Source organism: Fusarium vanettenii (genome assembly GCF_000151355.1).
Source record: "Fusarium vanettenii 77-13-4 chromosome 2 genomic scaffold NECHAsca_18_chr2_1_0, whole genome shotgun sequence".
Taxonomy (NCBI): Eukaryota; Fungi; Ascomycota; class Sordariomycetes; order Hypocreales; family Nectriaceae; genus Fusarium; species Fusarium vanettenii.
Genome location: NW_003315867.1, coordinates 1,693,544 through 1,715,824, shown reverse-complemented (window position 1 = coordinate 1,715,824; position 22,281 = coordinate 1,693,544). Strand labels below are relative to the sequence as shown.

The window sequence follows — 22,281 nt, the reverse complement described above, 5'->3', positions numbered from 1 at the left end:
GAAAGGGCGGCCAGCCTGCCTCGTAACCCCTCTTCGCCCAGGACCTGGACACGGCTCCATGATTGCTTTGTCCTTGGCGCATTTCAGCACCAAGAGCTGCCGTTGGATAGCCCGTACGCATTATCCATCACCATCACCGGATACGTGTTCATGGCGTCGGCTGCTCCGTGCCTACGCCAGTGTTACTGAAACCTATACAGCCCTACCAGTGCTACGACAAAGAATGGTGATGGTGGAAGCCTGATGATGGCAAACATCTGTCTTTGTCATGCCTAAATGGGCGGCACCTCATGCCAGTTGCTCGGCCCTTGCTTCAAAATGGCACGCACGTCAAACACGGTCAGACTCAGTCTCGAATTCCATTCAACGCCATCCCACCCGGCCCCACTATTTGGCGCTTTTGACATCGTTGGCGCCGTAGCCTACCTGAACATCCTTCCATAGGGGATTCCCGACCGGACATGCCAAGCTTCCATCAAGATCTCCCGGAGCTGGGAGCTGGGCTGGGCTGATGGGAGGACAGAATCAACCGGACACGTGATGTCGAGACACCTGATCTTTTCCCCTGAGAATAGGGACTGAGAGAAGATGAAGAAAGGCAGAAACAAGCGCCGACCGAGATCATCACCGAGCATATATGCAAGGATGCAATAGTTTCGAATAAACTGTTACGACATCCAACTTGCAGTGCCTTGTACTGTGTAATGATTCTTCAGCTGCTCCAAATGATACCCTGGGTAGACAAAAAAAGATGCCCATGTTTTCTGCTCCCCGGTACTGCCCCGCGTCACCGCCAAAAATAATTTTTGGAGATGGCTCCAGCCTCACACATTGAGCGGCCTTGCATGAGAGAGCACAAGCCGGTTCAACTACATCTCCGGCTTCATATATAGCCTCTCCGCATCAGTCGCATCGGCTAGGCTCACGATGCCTCATCAAGATATTGACCGTCCGCTGGTCAAGCGCCAGAAGACGACGGCGCCCGCCAATGCCTCGAAATCTCAATCCAACTCTTCCAAGATCTTTGCGCCTTTCCGAGTACGTCTACCCCTCTACCCTCACTCTTCGCAGCCTAACTCTCGCGATTGTATAGACCGTCGGCTTAGTATCGCCTACGAGTGTTCCTTTCACTTCGATCCCCCTCGGAAAGACCACCTTCCAGATCTCTACCTCGGTTGGTCGATCCATCCAGACCTACGATCTTCGCCGCGGCCTCAACCTCGTCTTTGTTACCAGGCCTCAAACTCCTGCTGATATTACTGCGACACTTGCCTGGGGGAGGAACATTTTCGCAGCATGGGGTGGATCAAAGAAGGGCGAGTCCCAGGGTATTTGGGTGTTCCAGAGGGGCAAGAAGGTTGATGAACTTGCACTGCCCTCCGACTTGGACGAACCGATCCAGCAGATTTTGATTATGGGGACATGGACTGTTGCTGTTGCTTCAACAAGAATCGAGGTGTTCAAGACGGCATCTCTCGAGCACTACACCACTATCTTTACGACACCCGCGAACCAGCGCGGCAATGAAATTACCGGCGGCATCGTCACCATGCCCACTTTCTTGAACAAGATCTTCGTGGGTCGCAAGGATGGCTGGGTTGAAATTTGGAATATCAGCACGGGCAAGCTCATCTACACCATTCTGCCTCCGTCTCCCGACTGCGGTTCTGTTACATGCCTGGAGCCCAGCCCGGCTCTGTCAATGCTCGCCATCGCCTATTCCGAGGGAACTCTGATCATCACCAATGTTCTCACTGACAAGCGTGTCATCCGCATTGAAGCTGGTAGCTCAGAAGCGCCGGTAAACTCGATTTCATTCCGAACCGATGGTATGGGTGCTGGTAACGATGGGCGCAAGGACGGAGTTATGGCGACGGCAACTGCTGCAACTGGAGATGTGACATTCTGGGACCTCAACGGAGGTGGTCGCGTGATGGGTGTTTTGCGCAGTGCCCATAACCCACCCTCTTACGAAGGCCCGACTGTCCGTGGCGGCATCAGCAAGATCGAGTTCCTTCCTGGTCAGCCAGTGGTTTTGACAAGCGGCCGAGACAACTCCCTCAAGTCTTGGATCTTTGACGAAACGCCCTTCTCCCCTGTGCCCCGAATCCTTCACTCTCGCAGTGGACATGCTGGTCCAGTCAACTGTCTCCAGTTCCTGCCGTCTGACTTTGATGGTGCTGATGCTGGCAACAAGTGGCTGATCAGTGGTGGCCAGGATCGAAGTCTTTGGGGATGGAGTTTGCGTAAGGATGGTCAGAGTTCAGAGCTGAGTCAGGGCAACATCCGCAAGAAGGCCAAGAAGGTGGGCATCTTGTCAACCAATGCCCTCGCCCATGGACCCACGACGACATTGGAGGATCTCAAGGCACCAGAGATTACTTGCATTGCGTCCTCCTTGAACCGAGACGGCGGTATTGGCGCCATGCCTGGAAAGCAGGCCATCTGGCAAAAGTCTCAGAACAAGAAGAAGGCCCAGGATGCAGAGCTTAGTGGTATGACAGGCTGGGAGAGCGTGGTGACAGCTCACAAGAACGACCCCTATGCTCGAACATGGTTCTGGGGACGAAAGAGGGCAGGTAGATGGGCTTTTGCTACAGGTGATGGCTCCAACGTCTCGACCGTTGCCATCAGCCCTTGCGGCACCTTTGCTCTCGTTGGTTCAGAGTCTGGTGGTATCGACATGTTCAACCTTCAGTCAGGAACGCACCGCCAGAGGTTCCCCTCAAGACTTACCCCAGCCCAGGCAAGGCAGCTCAAGATGCAGCAACTACGCCAAGCCGACGATGTGGTTCAACTGCACACTGAAACTGGCCGTCAGTTCGCAGCGGGCACCGGAAAGCACACCAAGGCTATCACAGGCTTGATTGTTGATAACATGAACAAGACGGTGATTTCTTGCTCTCTGGATGGAAAGATCAAGTTTTGGGACTTCTTGACAGGCAACTTGCTGCACCAGATCGACTGGGCGCCGATGACCTTCCCTACGGGATGCAGATATCACCCCTCAAGCAACCTGCTTGCTTTCTCCTGCGACGACCTATCAATCCGAGTAGTGGACATGGACACCAAGAGGACCATTCGAGAATTTTGGGGACCTCAAGACGCCATCACCGACTTCTGTTTCTCAAGCGATGGACGATGGATTATCGCGTCCTCAAAGGATTGTATCATCCGGGTATGGGATCTTCCTACAAGCCACCTGATCGACGCAATCCGCCTCGAGAAGCCCTGTAGGGCACTTGCGATGTCAATTACTGGCGAGTATCTGGCTGCCACAATTCAGGATGAGCTCGGCGTTACTCTCTGGACCAACAAGGCGCTGTTCAAGCACGTTCCCACACGGCAGATCTCTGAAAAGGAGATTGGCCAGGTTTCTCTGCCTACGGTCTCTGGCGAGAACAACGAGGGCATGCTGGAGGGCGCATTCGAGGAGGATCAGGATGAGGAAGACGACACCGTTGTGGCACCTACAATTGAGCAACTCAGCTCCGAGCTGACAACACTGAGTTTGGTGCCCAAGAGCCGCTGGCAGACGCTGCTGCACTTGGATCTCATCAAGGAGCGCAACAAGCCCAAGGAGGCCCCCAAGGCTCCTGAGAAGGCTCCCTTCTTCTTGCCCTCGACGACAGGCAAGGAAAACATCCTGGCGCCTAAGCAGCAGGCAGAGGCGGAGGACGATGGCAAGTCACGAATCACAAAGGCTGAGAAGGCTCGGTTCGAAGAGGTGCTGAGCTCCAAGCTTCAGGCTGGAGCAGCGACTGGCACTTGTAAGTTTCTAATCCTTCCCACTGCATCTTGATTTGCCAGACTAACATGCTATAGACGATGAATTCATTGAGCATCTCAAGTCTCTCTCCCCCTCGAGCGCAGATCTCGAGCTGCGCTCACTCTCCATTGGTGACGGCAGTGAGGGCTCGAACGAGCTGTTGCATTTCATCCGCGCTCTGACGGCTCGTCTCAAGGCCCGCCGCGACTATGAGCTGACCCAAGCGTGGATGACAGTTTTCCTACGACTGCACTTTGACGTGGTCATGGAGAGCGAGGATCTGCTGGCGGCACTGAGTGAGTGGAAGGAGTATCAAGAGAAGGAATGCAACCGATTGGACGGTCTAGTTGGCTACTGCAGTGGTGTGGTTACCTTCTTGAGAAATCCCCGGACATAAGTAGTAGATGGTGATGCCACTGGCTTGAGTTGTTGGCGTTTTGCAAATGGCGTGTCTGTTGCTAATTCCCGAGAGTTCCTCGCGATCTTGAAGTTGTCGAGAAGACGAGTATATAGAACTAGACGAATGCAAAAAAGCATCTATTCTTTAACGTCATACACTAACAGTCCCGTAATCCCAATCGCCGAACCCGGTTCGATCGAAGACAACTCTTGAACTCCGCCTGTGAGTCGTAAAAATACACAATCCACTACTGCCGTCTCTTCCCATTCCCAACCTCATGGAAGAGTCCTATCCTGATTCCTCCAAAGTCACCGTGTTTGTTACATCTTGGCATCGTTATTCGGCCGCTGCAGATGGTCGTTGCGAGGCAGTTTATGCGCTCAGGTCTGAGGCGCGCCCTCAGTGGGCAAGCTTTGTTGATTGGCGCTCTAGACCTGCTCGGCACCCCAGCCAGCGTCCTCGGCTTCGCGCATGTTGCTGGGGGGCTCAATGGAGGGAAGGAACTCGAGGGCGACATATGCGATACCGGTGATTCCGACGATGCTACCGGCAATCTTGCTGATAACCAGCTCGCCGAGGAGCAGGGAGCCGAGGAAGATGTAGACTAAGTTGCATGAGTAACCATCAATGTGGCAGGCTTTCAGTAGAGCGCGACTTACAGACACCACGGCCGATGAAGGAGAAGAGGAAAGAGGCGTGTCGCGACACCTGGGGAGGAATCTGGAACTCTGTGGCTTGTTAGACATGATGGAGAACTCGGAAGCAGCTTAGAACGTACCAAGAAGGCCGATGACAAGACCAAAAACAATCATATAGCAGCCGACAATGATAGGTTGCCTAGGCATAAGGTGTTAGTGCTTTGCAATTGAAGCTTGTCGTGTCGCATGAACGCGCTCGGATACAGGGGCGAGTAGGGGTATTTCGGGGGTTTAGTTGGAACATACATGCTGAACTGGAAGATGTGCGTGATACCACCCAAAAGGGTGATGACGCCAACAGCCAAGTTGACAATGCGGCTACGCGATGGTCAGTAACGATGTTATTGTGGCATGGGGGTTGGCCGGCGCAGCCACTGACAAGATGTCGGAGAGCTCCATGGTTGCTGTAGTTGATGTCCTTGCGCTTTCGGGGATCAAGGTCGACGAGAAGCGGGCTTAAGAGCTGCTGAGAGTCCCAGGCAGCAGTTTAAGGAGCGTGGGTCAGATGAGGGCGATGGCGATGAAGGTGCGTGGCCACGAGACAAGAGTTGAGTTGGAGAGTCGAGGATTACGTAGGAGCTTTGGCTTTGTCGCCGGGAGAGGGACGTACAGGCGACGCTCATTTGCTGTTGTTTCTGTCAGCTTTCACCGCCTTCTGTGGTAGGACAAGCGTTGCGGCTAGCAGCCAGGGAGTAGCCGGTGGGTCTTTTGAGCTTGCTTCACGAGCCGACGAATGACATCAAGGCTGAAAACAGCCGAGAAGCTCCAGAATCAACCTCGAGGGACAAAACTCGAGGAATTGAGATGCCCCAGACGAGCATTGCTGCATCTCCTGGCTGGGGATGACTGTTCTTTCCCTCTTACGTCGCGGCCCGGCCGTCAGAGGCTCGGGCCGTTGCATTGCGCGCCAATGGCGAAGCAGGGAGCTCGTGAGCTTGTCTCGCCGGGCTATGCACCAGGCACACCATGATGCTCAGCTCCAGAATACCCGGAATATCGGCATTATTGCTCATGTTGACGCTGTAGGTTATGACTTGGTATTGATCATGTGTGATATATCGCTCACAGACTGAAAGGGCAAAACTACTACTACCGAGCGGATGCTCTATTATAGTGGCGTTACCCAACGTGTTGGAGGTATGCATGGCTCATGATGTACTTACATGGTATAATTGGGGGATATACTTACAAACCACGCCAGATGTCGATGCTGGAAATACTGTAACCGACTTTCTCGAATTAGAAAGAGAACGAGGCATCACCATTCAATCAGCCGCCATTACCTTCAACTGGCCTCTCCAGCAGACACTTCCCCCAGGCGTCCATTCCAAGACGATTAACCTTATTGACACACCTGGTCATCAAGACTTTCGCTTCGAAGTCGATCGTTGTCTTCCCATCCTCGATGGTGCCGTCTGCATCATAGACTCGGTCAAGGGTGTTGAGGCTCACACTGAGAGGGTGTGGGCTTCGGCTCACGAGTTCAAGGTACCTCGTCTGGTCTATTGCAACAAGCTCGATCGTGAAGGCGCATCTTTCAAAAAGGCTGTCCTCGAGATCGGAGCACGACTTAAGGGATGGCCTCTCGTCTGCCAGATCCCGTGGTGGGAAAAGGAAGACTTTGTCGGTGTCATTGACATTATCGACCGGGTTGGATATCGCTGGAAGTCGGAACGTGAAAAGACGCGATACGACTTTCCTGCTCTCCAGGAAAAGCTCTCTAGCTCAAACAAGGACCTTCTTCCCGAGATTGAGTCAGCGAGGCAGGCATTGATTGAGGGCCTTGCAGATTTCGACGAGGCCATCATGGATGAGTTTCTTGCTGAGAACCAAAACATTGATGGTGCTTTGATCAAAAAAGCTATCCGAAGGGCTATCCGAAGTGGTGATGGCACCGTCATTCCCGTGTTTGCCGGTTCTAGCTTCCGTCATATCGGTGTTGAGCCCCTGATGGATGCCATCACCGACTATCTACCAAGCCCAGATGAACGCCCATCCGCAGAAGTGCGGGTTGGTTCAGTGAAGCAGCGTTTGGCCGATGTTATCGAAAAGAGTTCCAAGTCTGCCAAGTCGACTGTCGCATCCATCGCATCCGTCTTCAAAGTCTTCAATCACCCCAAGGAGGGCGTCATTAGTTTCGTTCGAGTCTACCATGGCACAATGACCAAGAACGCCTCAAGTTTCAACACCAACATGCTTATCAGCGAGAGACCCATGGGAATTCTTCAGATCTCAGCATCCAAGACGCAGGATATTCAGGAGCTTTCGGTGGGACAGATTGGAGCCCTCAGGGGACTCAAGAAGGCCCGTACAGGCGACACGCTCATCACAACGACTGGTGGCAAGCCTGTTGCTGAAGCATTCCGTCACGTTCAAATCCGGCCGCCCGAGATTCCACCCCCAGTCGCCTTTCTGCAAGTTGAACCCTACGGTAATGTTGCTGCCCAGCAGCTCCAGATCGCCCTGGAAAACACGACGCGAGAGGATCCCAGTCTTCGATGGAGCCGCGACCCCAAGACGGAGCAGTTCACCATCCAGGGCATGGGCAAGCTTCACTTGGATGTTTCACTCTACAACATGAAGCAAAAGTACAAGATCGATGCCGACTTTGGCCCTATCGAAGTCGACTACAAGGAGTGTGTCACAATGGCTACACGGCCTCAACACACAGTCTTTGACCGCCCCGTTGCGAGCAAGCCTGGAAAAGCGTCCTGTACAGCCGTCCTTGAACCGCTTGAGGACCACCATCGCGAGACCTTACTGGAATCAAGCGTTGAGCGAGACGGTAACATATACCACATCTCAATCCCTCTGACAGGCGACACCAACTCGCTCAACTTTGATCCCGAAGAGGCCCGACAACAGCTTCTCAATGGAGCCATTGCCGGCCTGGCGAGAGGGCCGCGCCGTGCAGCACCCATCCATGGATGCCACGTCACCATCACTCTTGACACGGAGCGCAACGCCTGTGAGACTCCCACGGGAGGACACTTTAGCACTGTCGCGCGCACTGCAGTGCAAGCAGCACTCCGTGACGCCTTTGAAAAGGAACAAATCGGCATCCTCGAACCCATCATGCTCGTCCACATCACCTGCCCCGAGGTAGTCGCCGGCACGGTGCAGCACGATGTGACGGCGGGGGCGGGCGGACACGTCCTCGAGGTCAATGACCGGTCAGCCGAGATGACGGGTGAGGACCACATCGATGTATCCAAGATCTACACGCCCCCCGATCCATATGACTCTGTCACGTCCTTGCGCGGCAAGAAGTCAACAACGCGCATGGTGGAAATTGTAGCCAAGGTGCCGTACAAGGAGATGCTCGATTACGATAATCATCTACGGAGCAAGACGGCAGGACGACATTCCATGACCATGTCGTTTGATTCGTTTGCCAAGGTTGTCGGCCACCGAGAGAAGGGTTTGTGAAGGATTCGTGTCTGGTACACTACGTGTTGGATAAGATGACGAAGCTTGTATGTATCATGATGTAAAATAAGGTAAAAAATCAAAGCTCATAGCTAAACGCATAATTGACTGCTGTCAAGGTGTGACAATTTGTCGACCTAAATGATTCATCTCATCACGCAGGTGTGAATAAAGGTGTATGAACAGGTGTATGTATATGTATAGTAGGGCTATGTACAAGGCGAATGTCATCAACAGAGGAGAGTGTTAAAACCCGAAACGAAACGAACCAGACCAAACCGAAACGACCAAACAATCCCAAGAAACAATGATAAACAAATTCTAGAATCCCTCGTTTACGCCACCATGAGCTCCAGCTCAAAAACCAAGTCGCCGTCTACTCCCCGTGTAAGTGAAAAAAGCAGCCAGCTCAGTCTTAGATGCTGCGCTTGTTGATGCCGCACTTCTTGAGGCAGTCCTCAACACCAAGGGCGATGCTCGCGGGGATGGCATCACGGACACGGTCAATGTCCTCACCAGCGATGGTCTGGCCAAAGGTGGCAGCAATGACATCGTCGCTAAGGGCGAAAGTTTCGTCGGCGATCTGGCCAGTGCCAAAGTCCTCGGCGGCAAAGGCGGCGACAAAGGTAGCAGGCTCGCAGTCGGGGTTGAACTGGGTGTGGACGGAGCCCTGGTAGAAGGGAGTCATCATGTTGGCAGAGAGCTCGGTGCGGATCACTCGTCGCTTGCCGTCCTTGTCGAGGACACCATTCTCGGGAACCATCTCGGTGATGAGGCGACCAGAGGTGACGATCTGAAGCTCGGCGGAGCGGGGATGGACGTGGAGGGTGTTCATACCGCAGGCTGTAAAGGGGAAAAGATGTTAGTTTGATTGTTCCTCGTGGTGTTGAAGCTATCATGTCTCAGGGAGAGAGGGTTGTCTTACCATCAACACGGCCGAGAGCCATGCCGGCACCGGTGCCAACAAGAGCAGGGAAGGTCTTGCGGTTGGCAGCGATGAGCTGGCCGCCCTTGCCAGGGTTCTGTTGCTCCTGGTTGAAGTCAAAGACAAAGTCCTTGTCATCAGGGATGAGGGCGAAGCGATCAGCAGCACTAAGGGGTGACTGTTTAGTTTGCGGTCTTTGTATTGCAGTCAGTTCTAGATGGTACTCACGTATCGGCAAGGGTGAGCTGGGCAGTCAGGCTGAGACCATCGGAGCCCCGTCGAGAGTTGTGAGGAGCAGCCGAGGCGAGGGAAGTGAAAGCCAGAACGGCAGAAGCGATGGCGGCGGAGAACTGCATCTTGACTGGTGGTAGTTGAAAGATGGAAAAGGTTGTTGATGTAAGTTGTTAAAGTGTTTGAAGTGAGTATGAGAAAGCTGTGAGACTAAGAGTGTTTGTGATGCTGGTGAAGATGTTGATGAAGATATTCCCAACTCCAAGCAGAACAAGCCCGACTTCTTATACAAAGCGTCTCTCGCCCCCAAACAACGCATCAAGGTTATCATTACGGTTGAAATCAAACCAAGTATAGCCCCAGGAACTGTCAGAGCGAGGCTTTGAGCTAGAATCTTACTCGAACAAGGGCAACATCCCAGGCCTGGCCGCATCGGAAAGTCGGGCTTCCGCTGGGCCACCATCACCAAGCATTTGTCAAAGCCCCTCTAGATTCCTGTATTCAAAATCACCAGCCACTCCCAGGTCCTAGGCCCAGCAGCGCAGAGGTTGTCTAGTGCTGAGCTGCGCGCTTTGTCATTGGGCTGGAGGGTTACTCTGATGGATGTTTGGAGGGCTGTGCAGGTCGGCCGGGTCTCTTCTGAACCGGCGCAGCAGCCCCCGAATTCTCCGATTGCACCAAAAATAGTGTGAGAAACGGTTCGTCCAAGCGCTAAGCGCCTCCCTGCGGGAAGTCAGCATTAAGAATGTGCGTTGTTCTGTACCCGATGGAGGTGGCGCCTCCACGGAGTCTAGGAGATCCGACGCAGTAGACGCCAGCCGGAGATCCGTTTTGACAACGTGCTACCACTAGAATTAGTACTTTAGTACCAGGTTTCCCCAGGAAACAAGGACTCCGCGGTCTTGGCTGTCAGCGTTGTTCGGCCGCGATAGGATCTCGAATAAGCATCGGATGCAATGCGACGTGATCCGTAAGCAAGATAATTTTTAAGATTGTGATCTTTTGTTGCTCATTTGGAATCAAATCCCCTCATCAAGTTTGACATGTCGCTTGTAAATAGGCTGAAGTCATAGTTAGAAACTTCTGTCAGTCACAGGCCAACACCACACGATTCATCAAGACATTTGCTTTGTTCCGGAGGATTCCATGCACGTACCAGCAGGTGATGGATGCCATCTTTATGCACAAGCGAAACAAACAAAGGAAACAAAACAAAACATTCATGGCCTGTTAAAATCTCCCCCAAGACCCTCTTCAATTTCGTGGTTCCAACGCCATCAAGCCATCCTCCACTTGGTTACCCGCGCCACTCCCGCTCTCGTGACAGCCTCATATGTTTCGATCTGAAACAAGACTCCATCACTCATTTTTACTTTTCAACCTCTTCCTGTTGCCTTGCAGGTACAAACAGCTCATCCTCCGAATATTCATCCCTGTATGTCAATGTCCTTGCACGATCCCCTGTCCAGCTTGTTCCGTTCAAGTAGGGCTTTGCCTCGTGCAAAGACCAGCTGCTGGACGTAAACTGCACATTGACTGCCTCAAACATGCTGCTCAGCCAACCAGTCTCGCTCCCAAGGTCACATTGTATCCATCGAAGGTTGGGAAACTGATCCGGTTGACGCTCCTTCAACACGGCAAGGCCCACAAGTCCCTTCTCCAGCATCTCCCGCGCTGCTTCTCTCATCTCCTTGGTCTGGATCGACAAAGACACAAGTGATTAGGGAAGCAGCTGGATCAAAGGCTCGGAATCAAGGAAATCTTGCTCCTGTATTCCATCGAAGCCATAGATCATCGCAAAGCCAATAGATAGATGCTCGAGAACAGTAAAGTCTCTGAAATGGAGTCCATCTTCAATCTTGCAAACAGCCCAACCTTCAGAGCTCAAATCAAAATGCAGCGACTTGAGCGTTCCCTGGTGACGAGAAAGCAGACTCACTGCGTCCGACAGCTGAAGGTGCCCAGCCATGCTGGTCTATGTCGGCGACCGCGACTCGTAGGCAAAGGTCTGAAGTCTACCAGTACATGCCTTCAGGATGCTTTGACAATGCGCCTTCCCAAGCCAGCACTCTGTAATCCGAAGGACCTTGACCTTTGGTAGAGGTCGGTATTCTCCATAGAAATCAGGCGCGTGGAGGTTGAGGGTTTCTAGGCCTGGAGATAGCCTGAGCAAATCGTCAGCGCGCGGCCCAATATCCAATCTTCGAATGGAGGGGAGTGACGAGATGTTGAGCGCTTCAAGGGCCTCGAGAGTCACGCCGGGGACGCCGTCTCCGCCTGTCCATCGTGAACAACGTTGAAGACCGAGGTATTCAAGACTCGGGAGTTGAGCAATGAGCATAGTAACAAGCTCAGCTGCCCCCAGTTCCTTTCCCTCATTCGAGTTCGAACGTCGCGAGAGTACCATGCGACATAGTCTGGTTTATAAAGCAAAGGCGCCAGGAATTGTTCCCGAGTTGTTGGTTTCATAGTCCCATCAATTCTGCCAAGATATGGCATATCTGATTTCCAAATCTCAGCGAGGTCGATTCCTAGTGCTTCTGCAGCTTCGCCGAGCACTTCAAGAGGTCGATCACTGTTGATTGCCCATAACAGCCTCGGGTGAACGTAGGCGACTTTTACCAGGCAGGCCAGGTCCCGGCGCTGTCTAAGAGTCCGCAAAAAGGATATGAGCCGGCCATCCCAGGTATACAAGTTCGTACGCCACGAGTCATCGTAACCCAAGACGAACTCGTGATACAAGAAGCTCTGGGCAATGTCGCGAAGCCTTCTTGAGGTTAACGATAGCGAAACGATCGACAGAATACCACGACTTTTCGTCAGGCTTCTGTCTTGGTGAGCGATATCGCAACGGCGGAGTATCCCAAGGTTTGTTGTACTCGTCCTGGCAGTGGAGGCAGAACAGACCAAGTATCAGGACCAAGATATCCGTCGGAAGGTTTCCAAGATTAGCGTAGTCCATGATTTCAGTTGTATCAAAGAAAAGGTTATTTTCGTGATCCAAGATCAGGCTTTTCAACCACGTGTCGGTGTAACAAATGTCAGGCTGCGTTGTGCGAACGCCATTCACGTGGAACTTGTCTTACTGCCTGCCTTCCCATGTTCACTGCATTCTCTGTTGAAACAACTTCTTCTCGACACTTCTTGACCAAGGATGCAGCCTGCAAAAGAAACAATCTCGCCCTAGAACATTTGAACAAAGCTTTCAACATGGGATTTAATTGCTTCCTTTCTTCCTTCAACCATGGGCCCACTCGGCCGAGAGCTGAGATTCAGCTCCCAGGACATTGCGAAAGGGAATTACACCAATGGATACGCCAAGATCAAGAAGCTCTGTTTGGAAGGTCAGTTGTGATGGCAATGTCGTAATCGAATGACAGGCACTGACAAGCTAGTTGACTCGCTTCCTCCAGCTGTGATAAGCTCTCTTTACCGCGGACCCTCGGCCAACTACAGACAGCACCCGGCAGCACGCGTCGCGCTCGCCTCCGCAATCAGTTGTGGCTCTTGGCGCATAACCAGAATCAGGGACCGACCGTCCTTTTCGAGCTAAAAAGCAACATTGGCCCAGGAACCATGCTACACGACAAAACGCTGGGCCAGGGGTCTTAAATGACCAACAGCCAATGCCATGCTTCGTCACAAGCCACACAAACAAACGGCCAGGGGCGTTGAGGGAAAAAAGAGGAGAGGGCAGACTGCGGAAGACAAGAGACGAGATGGAAGCCCTGCGACAAAGCCAACAACCTGGGACAAGACAACGAGCCGAGACCAGCCCAAGCCAGGCTCAGAGACAATGCGCCAGCATCTCTGATACAAAACTGGAAGCGAGAAACTGGTCGTTTCCCTTATTCGGGCGTTCTCCCGGCTTAATGCCTGTCATATTCACAACGATCCGCCATGGCATCGCATCCCCCAACGGGACCGAGTCGACCTTGTCTTTCTCATGAGGTTTAATCTGCGACGAGGGCAGCACCCTGGTTTCCAATGCACCTGAGCCAGGCACCGTCTCGACAGGATTGGCTGCGCCGGGCAAGGGGGAGATGAAATGACAGTCTGATTGGAGACGGTCTGATCACCCTGGCCCTCCGTCGGCGAAGCGAATCCACCATGGACAGGGACTCGAGGGTCAGCCTTCCATGCATGCACAGGCGCAGACTCAGGCACAGGAGGGCCATGGGTCCCTTCATGGGTCCCGTCGTGGGCCCTGCCAGGAGCCATTGCCTCATCTCTCAATCTCCTGGTGGTGCCGTTGATGCTGCTGGTTCGCGCCGGTCCCCGCGCTGCTGCCCATTGCTCATTTCCTGGGGATCCATAATCCATCTCTCTCCCACTTTGCTTCCTTGCTTGGACCTGTCGATCTCTTAATATTCCTGTCCTGTCCACCGCTGCGCTTGCTGCTTCCACTCCTTCTCTCGTTTCCCTTGATTTGTTGTTTAAACGTTGGTGCTGCTGGTTCACGAAATCCTTCGACCTTTTTCCTCGTCAGCTTCATCACTCGTTCTGTTGCTCGACGACAAAAACAAAAAAAACATTCCTTGCCCGGAACCACCAGAATCTATTCTACCTATGTCCAGGTTGTGACGCGTTGTATGAAAGGATCGGAGGCATTCATTCATTAACTAGGAACATCCGTGCTTGGATCTCTCGAAACACAACCATCTTCATCTATCGACGACAGACCCCATGAGACTCGCTACTCTTCCAATCGCCCTCGCGGGCATCCTGTCGGCTTCGCCCTCGTTCGTCGCCGCCAAGGCTCATCAGCACCATGAGCGTGGCGCCGGCCATCTCCATGGCTCTCCTGCGCCCATCGTCAAGCGAGGAGGCCAATGCGAGTTTCCCACCGATGACCCCAACATGGTCGCCGTCACTCCCGATGAGAAGAACGCCGGCTGGGCTATGAGCCCCGATCAGGAGTGCAAGCCTGGCAGCTACTGCCCCTTTGCCTGCAAGCCCGGTATGGTTATGAACCAGTGGGATCCCGATTCTACCTACGACTATCCCGCTTCAATGGTACGACGCCGATATGAGCTACTCATTAGCTGGTAACTCGAGCTAACAACTTCAGAACGGTGGTCTTTTCTGTAATAAGAATGGCGAGATTGAACAGCCATTCGAGGGTAAGCCCAATTGTGTTCAGGGAACAGGAGCTGTCGAGGCCGTCAACAAGTGCGGCTCCAAGATGTCTTGGTGCCAAACCGTTCTGCCTGGTAATGAGGCTATGATCATCCCTACCCTCGTGACCTCAAGCGCTACTCTGGCTGTTCCCGCATCTTCATACTGGTGCTCCACCGCCGCTCAGTAAGTAACGCCCAAGAAATAACTATGGAGTGTCTCTAACTGTATTAGCTTCTACATCAACCCCCCTGGTGTTGGTGAGGAGGGCTGCATCTGGGGTACTGAGGATGAGCCCATTGGAAACTGGAGCCCCTACGTCGCTGGTGCCAACACTGAGGCCAGTGGCACTACTTTTGTCAAGCTTGGATGGAACCCCATCTGGGAGGACTCGGCCTTGAAGAGCAAGCTCCCTGACTTTGGTGTTGAGATCAAGTGCCCTGACGGCGGCTGCAACGGCCTGCCCTGCAAGATCGACCCCAGCGAGGGTGAGGGCAGTGTTGAGAGCAACGAGAGTGCTGTTGGTGCCGGTAACTCGGCTTTCTGTGTTGTCACAGTCCCCAAGGGAAGCACTGCTCAGATTGTTGCCTTCTCCGTCGGCTCTGGCTCGGGATCTGATGACTCGGATGAGGATGAGGATGACGGCTCAATGGGCATCAAGAAGGTGGAGGAGTCTTCCACGACCGAAAAGGCCAAGCCCTCTACTACTACGACCGTCGCCGAGACCACAACATCGGAGAAGACCACCTCGACCACTGAGGAGGCTACATCGACCACCGAGGAGTCAACCACCACTTCTGAGGCCCCAACGACCTCCTCCGAGGAGACTACTTCCACCACTTCGATCGAGTCTACCACTACTACTTCCGAGGAGTCCACCACGACCGAGGAGTCTACCACCGAAACACCCACCACATCGTCTACGACCAAGGTCCACAAGTCTACCAAGGCTGTCACCACCACCAAAGTCGTCACCACCAAGAAGGCTGCCCCTACTGTCAAGCCCGGTATCTTCCACGAGAATGGAACCACCACCTTCACTGGTGCTCAAGTCACCGAGAAGCCCGCTGCTACGGAAGCTGGCTCTGAGGCCGCCCCCACCCAATCCAAGGAGGGTGAGGCCGGCCGTCATCAGGGCAATGCTGCCGTTGCTGGCCTTGTCGTCGCTTTCATCGCTGCCGCCTGTTTCTTTTAATTGAAGAAGCCCCCTCAAGAAAGACCTAATTTTGCATGTTCGCTTTTCCCTCGGCCAGCCTGCGGGCTCTCAACTTCTCCGCTGCAGCCTTTGCTTGGATGGGTGATGTCGGTTCTGATGTCATCCACGCCATCACTTCTCTGCCTCCCTCACCAGCCACTCACTACCCACCGTCTCATCTCCCTTCACACCTGGCAGCTGGCATTCTCCTCTTCGGCAAAAACTATTTTCCACGTCATACTTTGACCTTTACTCTTGCATATACGATCAAGCCAACTACTCTATCGGCGATAGTGTTTATTGTCTTTAACCAGCCGGACTTGATTTGACAGCCGTGAATTTGACGGCAGCTGGGTCAACATGGTCATTGATACCCGCCCCCGGGTGTTAATTTGCTTCAGCAAGGATCTTATCAGATACTTGTGGCCCGCGGGCATTATATATACGTTCTACGCATTCCTTTCACGGTCGATATACCCTTTTTGAGAACGTTGGAGGCTTTGGATATTTTGGAGGAATTTGGAACTGACAAGCGATGTTTAATTGTGTGCTAATTTAATCTCGGAATTGACGACGTGTATGTACAAATGAGAAGAGAGTGTTTGGAGTGTTGGAGAAAAAGAAGAGATGGTGAGGCTTTGTTGGATGGGGAGACCTCCTTTTCTTGGTGGTCACCTCGGCGCCCTCACGGGATCTTGTGTGGTTTTTTTTTTCCCTCATTTGGAAAGAAAAAAAAACGAAATGATCAGACATATTTGATAGATAGTATGATTGGCGCAGTCGTACCTACATAGCTACGGGCAAGAGAAATGTGGAAGATCATGAGCCAAAAGTTCCGGTCCAGATTGCGATCCAAAGTGACATGTTTATCAACCACGACCATGACCATGTCGAGTTTTAAATGATGTTTCTCGGGTATCTTGCCTGTAATATACAACGCTATTTCGACAGCCGGCGGGTGACCTATATCCAATCTGGCCTAGATGGTTCATTCAATTTCCCTTCACTCTTTAACCCATCCGGGTACCTCCTCAGGGTCAAAGTCCTCCTCGTACCTCCTATCCTGGATCGCCTGCCACACGTTGGGCCATCCGGCAAGCACAGGGCTCCCCTTTGCCTTTGCTCCGATGATAGCGAAGCGGCCCTGCCCGTGGGCGATGAATCCGTGCATGAGGCCCTGCTGGACAAGGGTGGCCACCATCATCTCCACGTCCTCGGGTGTGACGTCTGCGTTGCCCCAGACCATGCCTTCGTTTGGCCGCAGCGACTTGGGACCGCCTGGTGGCGGGGCTAGTGTTGAGGCTTCGGTGCTTTGGGCGTTGTTTGATAGAGCCTTCATGAGGAGGGGGTTTACATGTTGAGGACGGCCGAGAGTGTTGGGACCTGATGGGAGCCAGCCTTCGAGACGGCGTTGGAGATACACGGCGACAGTGTGCAGGTCCGCAAGGTCAAGAGTGGCAGCTTTGCGGGAAGATGCGTCGGTTGGGGGTACGTAGGTTAGGATAAAGGTCTTTCGACTCAGAGACCGCCAGAGGAGAGGTCGGAGACGATTGCTGAGGGTCAAGAGCAGGCCCTTTTCAAAGAGCCAGGTCTCGTGCGCAGCCAGGTGGTGCTGAAAGTGAACAAAGTTTCCAGACCGGATGGCCTGACAGAGAGGGAGGAAGACGGGGGCCAGAGTCTGGCACTCTTGGCGCTGGAGCAGTGTCTGCGAGGGGAACCGCCCAAGGAGGATGTTGCAGGGAATTAGATATGTTAGGATGTTTGTCCGGTGAGAAACAAGCTGGGGAGGTGTCTGGAGATATGCTTCTTGCAGGCAGAGGGAGGCGCGGAGGTAGTGGTTGTTGGAGAAGTTGAAACGACCAAGATAATAGAGAAATGTGACGCGTTGGGCGGCTGGGTAGAGGGATAGTGGTGGTGAGATTGTCGAGATGTTGACAAAGATCATCTTGGCAAGATGAGTTCTCCGGCACTGCGTCCATGTCAGAATGAGAAGCGAGGTGCCGATTTGTGAGGGTCATACTGCAAAGAGGAGCTTGAGGACGAGGTTGGCAAACATGTAAACGCCAGTCTTTTTGCCCTCGGGTTTAGCATAGCGACCACTTGAACGGTCCGTAAGACACGTGGTGAATATCTTTTGAATAATTTCTGCTGAAGACTCTGCGATTGTCTTGTCCTCGTCTAGAGCTCGGAGACGGCGCGTCAACTCGGGACGCCTGTTGAGGCTCATTGTGAGACGCGCAAGGGTCTCGGAGAGGGACATGCTGGTCTTGAGAAGCATGGCGCCATACGTAGGATGAGCAAACGCCGTAGCACATGAGCTGATATCACCAGTTAGCAAAGTTCTTTATCTATCAGTGAGGGGGGTGAGATGCGCACTTGACGAGGCCACTCAGCAACTGATGAGCACCAAGCAAATCATCATAATCGACGTCGCGCCAAAAGGCCATGTAATCCTTCATGAAGGCGATGAAGCCCGGCCACACGGTCGCCTGACCATCCGGAACGTCGTCATCCTGCGGGAGAGACCTCTCGATGACATTGTCGAGGCCCTGCTGGCGAAACTGGGAGCGCAGCTCACCGGCGAGGTTGTGATACTGCTGAGGACTTCCGGGCTCGACCTGGAGCCAGGCGCGGAGCTTGTCGCCGTCCTGGGCGCGGACAAAGTTTCGAACTTGGGTGAGGAACTCGAGAACTAGAGGCATCTTTGTTTGTGGTGGTTGAGATGCCAATGTGTGAGGTTGTTCTGAGCGCGTCGAGATGGCGAGGCTGAGGGAGGTTTCGCGAGTTGAGATGGTCGGTGCTCCACTATAAGACAATGAAGATACATTTCATCCCGAATTGGGTATATCACTTGTCACCAAGCATCATGCATATGAGCCTAAGGGAAGGACAACAGTGTCAGTATTTAATTCCCAATTGGGCTATTTAACTCTCAATGCATGTGCTGCGTGAAGCCTGATTCATCCCATCTCCTTGCAGTTCTTTCAGGCTTAGCTACCCTGCATCATATCAAGTGTCTTCCAAATCATCAACATCATGCAAACCACAGAACTACAACCAATTGTAAAAGGGGCTCATGATCAAGTACATAAATTTTTCAATTTTTTTTACGCTACTTGTATCTATCATTCAGTTTTGACTGACGTAATTCATGCCTATTTTCATATCTTTTCATCTCTTACACGGACTCGATCCGCTGTACCACAAGGGCGGTTGCAGCACCACCACCGTTGCAGATGGCCGCGACACCATACTCACCAGGCTTAAGCTGGTGAAGAAGAGTGGTAAGGATCCGTGAACCAGAGCTTCCGAGGGCATGGCCCAGAGAAATAGCACCACCCAGAGGGTTCACCTTGGCACCCTTGAGATCCAGGATCTTGGAGTTTGCCAGGATCACGCTGGCGAACGCCTCGTTGAACTCCCAGATGGCAACCTGGTCCTTGGTGATTCCTGCGCGCTCGAGAGCGATGGGGACAGCCTTGGCGGGGGCAACGGGGAAGTCGATGGGCGATGTGGCGGCATCAGCGTAACCACAGATCTTGGCCAGTACTCGAGAGCCTGAGCCATACTGTTGAGCAATAGCCTTGTTACCGAGAACAAGAGCGCTGGCACCATCGTTAAGAGTCGACGAGTTCGCAGCAGTCACAGTACCGGTTCCATCGCGGACGAAGGCGGGTTTCAGCGTGGGGATCTTGTCGAACTTGACATCGTTGAAACCCTCGTCGGTGTCGACAACAATCTCGCCCTTTCGAGTCTTGACGGTGACGGGGGCAATCTCATCAGCAAAGGCCTTGTCCGCCCAGGCCTTTTGCGCGTTGCGGTACGACTGTATGGCGTACTCGTCCTGCTGCTCGCGGGTGATGTTGTGGTTCTTGACAGTGTTCTCGGCGCAGTTGCCCATGTGGAATTGGTCGTATACATCAGTCAGGCCGTCCTTGATAAGGCCATCCTCCATCTTCACATGGCCGAAAGCGGGGAGCCCACTTGCGCGGGGCACATAGTAGGGCACCTGGGACATGTTCTCCATACCGCCAGCAATCTGAGCCTCGGCAAGTCCCAGCTGGATGTTCTGGGCGGCCAGGCTGACGGCCTTGAGACCAGATGCGCACACCTTGTTGATCGTGGTCGCCTCGACTTCCTTGGGGAGACCGGCGAAGAGGACGGCCTGTCGCGCAGGCGCTTGGCCAACGGAGCCCTGAAGGACGTTGCCCATGTAGACGTCGGTGATCTTCTCGACGGGGACCTTGGACTTTTCGAGGGCCGACTTGATGGCGACGGCACCGAGCTTGGGCGCTGAAACTGACAAGAAAGCGCCATTGAACTGGATTGTGTTAGCTGAGCAATAGTCAATTAGAGAATCTGGCGTGCCTTGGCTGTAGGAGTTCGCGCGGCACTCAAGATGTAAGCATCCTGCAGTTCCTTGCGTAGAGCTGGCCGAGTAGAAAACTGTCGAGCCCCGTTCACATGTCCAGCAAGCTGGGCAAGCCTGCCGGCGGATCTAAGCTGAGTAGAGGACATTGCTAGAGAGGAATGGGGTATCAGAAGAAGGGGTTGACAGAACAAGAAAAAGACGAGAAGAAGAGAAAAATGATTAGAGGGAAGAGGCAGGTCAATTAGTATTGTAGCAGTAGCAGAATTATAAGATCAAAACGGCCTCGGGTATCACGGGTGACAGATGGCCGGAAACATTAGAGATGCCCTCCGCTCGGTCCCCTTCGGCTTCCAGCGGGGGAGGGCCGAAAGTGGCGGGGGATGAAGCTCTCTGAACCGAGCTGCAATCCGGGGAAGTGACGTCTTGCCTAGGTACAAGCCCGGCAGTGGGAACGCGGCGGCAGATGCAAGTACCTTTGCTGCATCTCTTGCGAGAGCATTTCCGCCGATTCCTCCGTTTCCATGAGCTAGACCCTGGAACAAGATGAACCAGTTCCTGTATCGGACAACGTCCGCTGCCATTTGCGGTTTCGCTTCCGAAGTTTTCGGTTCCGAAGAACCATGATGGATCAAGAAGAGCGGCCTTTGTCCCCCGCGACCATCTCAAAGATCCCGGTGGACGGACCGTTGTGGTGGGATTAGTGATCACGTGCAAACAACAAAGAGAGTGGATCTGAGACGGACAAACGATTGGCCAGCGTCAAACGGATATCTGATTGGCTAGCGATTACTGACACTGGAGTCTTCCAGTGGAATCACTCTCGTGAGGCTGTCGATGACCAATCTCCGTTCCCGCCCCATCCCTCCACCTTGCACCGCCAAATCCGTTGTCGCTGTAACAGCGAACCGTGCAGGTCATCTTTGTTTTCACACTCTGGGGATCATCGTTGGAATCATCGTCGCTGCCGGGTCTTTTTTCTTCTTATCGCCATCGAAGCCGTCTCGATATCAACACCTCCGAGCCTTTGAACGACCACCTTCTCCCTCCCAAGTCCGCTTCCGTATCCATCCGCCATCATGTCTACAGCTGCGCGCCGCCGCTTGATGCGAGACTTCAAGGTATGGCATCCGGGGGAATAGCCAACATATAATGTTAACAACAGCTGCAGCGCATGCAAACCGACCCTCCCGCCGGTGTCTCTGCGTCTCCTGTCCCTGACAATGTCATGACTTGGTATGCCACCCCGCCTCGACACGATCGGTGACCTGGCTCAGATACTAATCAACTGCTGTAGGAACGCCGTCATCATCGGTCCCGCTGACACCCCCTTCGAGGACGGCACCTTTCGACTGGTGATGCAGTTCGAGGAGCAGTATCCGAACAAACCCCCGCAGGTCAAGTTCATCAGCGAGATGTTCCACCCAAACGTTTACGCCACTGGAGAGCTTTGTCTGGATATCCTGCAAAACCGATGGAGTCCCACGTACGATGTCGCCGCTGTTCTGACCAGCATTCAAAGGTAGGAGATGGGACGGGAACTCAGTTGCATATGAATGTGATGCTGATCATGGATAGTCTTCTCAACGACCCCAATACCGGCTCGCCCGCAAACGTCGAGGCTTCCAATCTGTACAAGGACAACAGGAAGGAGTATACCAAGCGTGTCAGGGAGACGGTCGAGAAGAGCTGGGAGGACTAAGACAGAACCGACTCGACTCGAATCGAACCGACTACAGTAGGACAGAGAACGGTATGCCAACGTCGACTTGTCCAGCAGAGAAATGGATCACGGCCGCTCAACCATCATTCCCGTTCCTTGCACGGCCCGAATCTTGATAGCCTAAGGACGGGAGCAAATCTGTATATGGCGTTTTTTGGTGCGTGGAGTTGGACTGAATTGCATTCGAGGCGTTGCGACGTCCGAGGACGGAGGCCCTCCTTGGGACATGTTATGATATATCACGAGGCTCACTAACTTAGGAAGAGGAGTTGTCTGTTTCTTGAATCGTCTGCATCTTTTCGAATAAAGGCTTGTGCGTGTGTGTGTGATATTGACACTTGTCTGAGTCGTTGACTCAGAATCGACCAGTGATGGTGGGCGGATGCCATGGGCGGGTTGATTTGTCTGCTCCGATAGGAATGAT

General features: G+C 53.2%; 8 protein-coding genes across 8 annotated transcripts; 4 read left to right on the top strand and 4 right to left on the bottom strand.

Moving 5' to 3' along the window:
• Nucleotides 1–927: 927 nt before the first annotated feature.
• On the top strand, nucleotides 928–4,166 carry NECHADRAFT_76368 (uncharacterized protein; the record flags this gene model as incomplete). The annotated part of the gene is made up of 3 exons (XM_003046505.1): nucleotides 928–1,038; nucleotides 1,094–3,770; nucleotides 3,826–4,166. 3 exons carry the CDS (start codon nucleotides 928–930, stop codon nucleotides 4,164–4,166), a joined length of 3,129 nt encoding a protein of 1,042 aa, XP_003046551.1.
• Nucleotides 4,167–4,259: 93 nt separating this feature from the next.
• On the bottom strand, nucleotides 4,260–5,405 carry NECHADRAFT_58115 (uncharacterized protein). Its single transcript, XM_003045938.1, has 5 exons — nucleotides 5,247–5,405; nucleotides 5,114–5,185; nucleotides 4,948–5,006; nucleotides 4,829–4,897; nucleotides 4,260–4,773 (listed from the first exon to the last, which is right to left on the bottom strand). Exons 1-5 carry the CDS (start codon nucleotides 5,264–5,266, stop codon nucleotides 4,598–4,600), a joined length of 396 nt encoding a protein of 131 aa, XP_003045984.1. The 5' UTR covers nucleotides 5,267–5,405; the 3' UTR covers nucleotides 4,260–4,597.
• A 412-nt stretch (nucleotides 5,406–5,817) lies between these two features.
• On the top strand, nucleotides 5,818–8,296 carry NECHADRAFT_90967 (uncharacterized protein; the record flags this gene model as incomplete). The annotated part of the gene is made up of 3 exons (XM_003046504.1): nucleotides 5,818–5,904; nucleotides 5,944–6,004; nucleotides 6,069–8,296. The coding sequence occupies 3 exons, from the start codon at nucleotides 5,818–5,820 to the stop codon at nucleotides 8,294–8,296; spliced, it is 2,376 nt and encodes a 791-aa protein (XP_003046550.1).
• A 415-nt stretch (nucleotides 8,297–8,711) lies between these two features.
• Nucleotides 8,712–9,577, bottom strand: NECHADRAFT_90966 (uncharacterized protein; the record flags this gene model as incomplete). The annotated part of the gene is made up of 3 exons (XM_003045937.1): nucleotides 8,712–9,139; nucleotides 9,222–9,388; nucleotides 9,450–9,577. The coding sequence occupies 3 exons, from the start codon at nucleotides 9,575–9,577 to the stop codon at nucleotides 8,712–8,714; spliced, it is 723 nt and encodes a 240-aa protein (XP_003045983.1).
• A 4,561-nt stretch (nucleotides 9,578–14,138) lies between these two features.
• Nucleotides 14,139–15,765, top strand: NECHADRAFT_76364 (uncharacterized protein; the record flags this gene model as incomplete). The annotated part of the gene is made up of 3 exons (XM_003046503.1): nucleotides 14,139–14,468; nucleotides 14,524–14,756; nucleotides 14,805–15,765. 3 exons carry the CDS (start codon nucleotides 14,139–14,141, stop codon nucleotides 15,763–15,765), a joined length of 1,524 nt encoding a protein of 507 aa, XP_003046549.1.
• A 1,003-nt stretch (nucleotides 15,766–16,768) lies between these two features.
• NECHADRAFT_90964 (uncharacterized protein) lies at nucleotides 16,769–18,467 on the bottom strand (the record flags this gene model as incomplete). Its single annotated transcript, XM_003045936.1, has 3 exons — nucleotides 16,769–17,734; nucleotides 17,786–18,083; nucleotides 18,142–18,467. The coding sequence occupies 3 exons, from the start codon at nucleotides 18,465–18,467 to the stop codon at nucleotides 16,769–16,771; spliced, it is 1,590 nt and encodes a 529-aa protein (XP_003045982.1).
• Nucleotides 18,468–18,943: 476 nt separating this feature from the next.
• NECHADRAFT_90963 (uncharacterized protein) lies at nucleotides 18,944–20,283 on the bottom strand (the record flags this gene model as incomplete). The annotated part of the gene is made up of 3 exons (XM_003045935.1): nucleotides 18,944–20,100; nucleotides 20,160–20,175; nucleotides 20,230–20,283. The coding sequence occupies 3 exons, from the start codon at nucleotides 20,281–20,283 to the stop codon at nucleotides 18,944–18,946; spliced, it is 1,227 nt and encodes a 408-aa protein (XP_003045981.1).
• Nucleotides 20,284–21,213: 930 nt separating this feature from the next.
• NECHADRAFT_32729 (uncharacterized protein) lies at nucleotides 21,214–21,836 on the top strand (the record flags this gene model as incomplete). Its single annotated transcript, XM_003046502.1, has 4 exons — nucleotides 21,214–21,255; nucleotides 21,306–21,370; nucleotides 21,432–21,656; nucleotides 21,713–21,836. The coding sequence occupies 4 exons, from the start codon at nucleotides 21,214–21,216 to the stop codon at nucleotides 21,834–21,836; spliced, it is 456 nt and encodes a 151-aa protein (XP_003046548.1).
• Nucleotides 21,837–22,281: the final 445 nt, after the last annotated feature.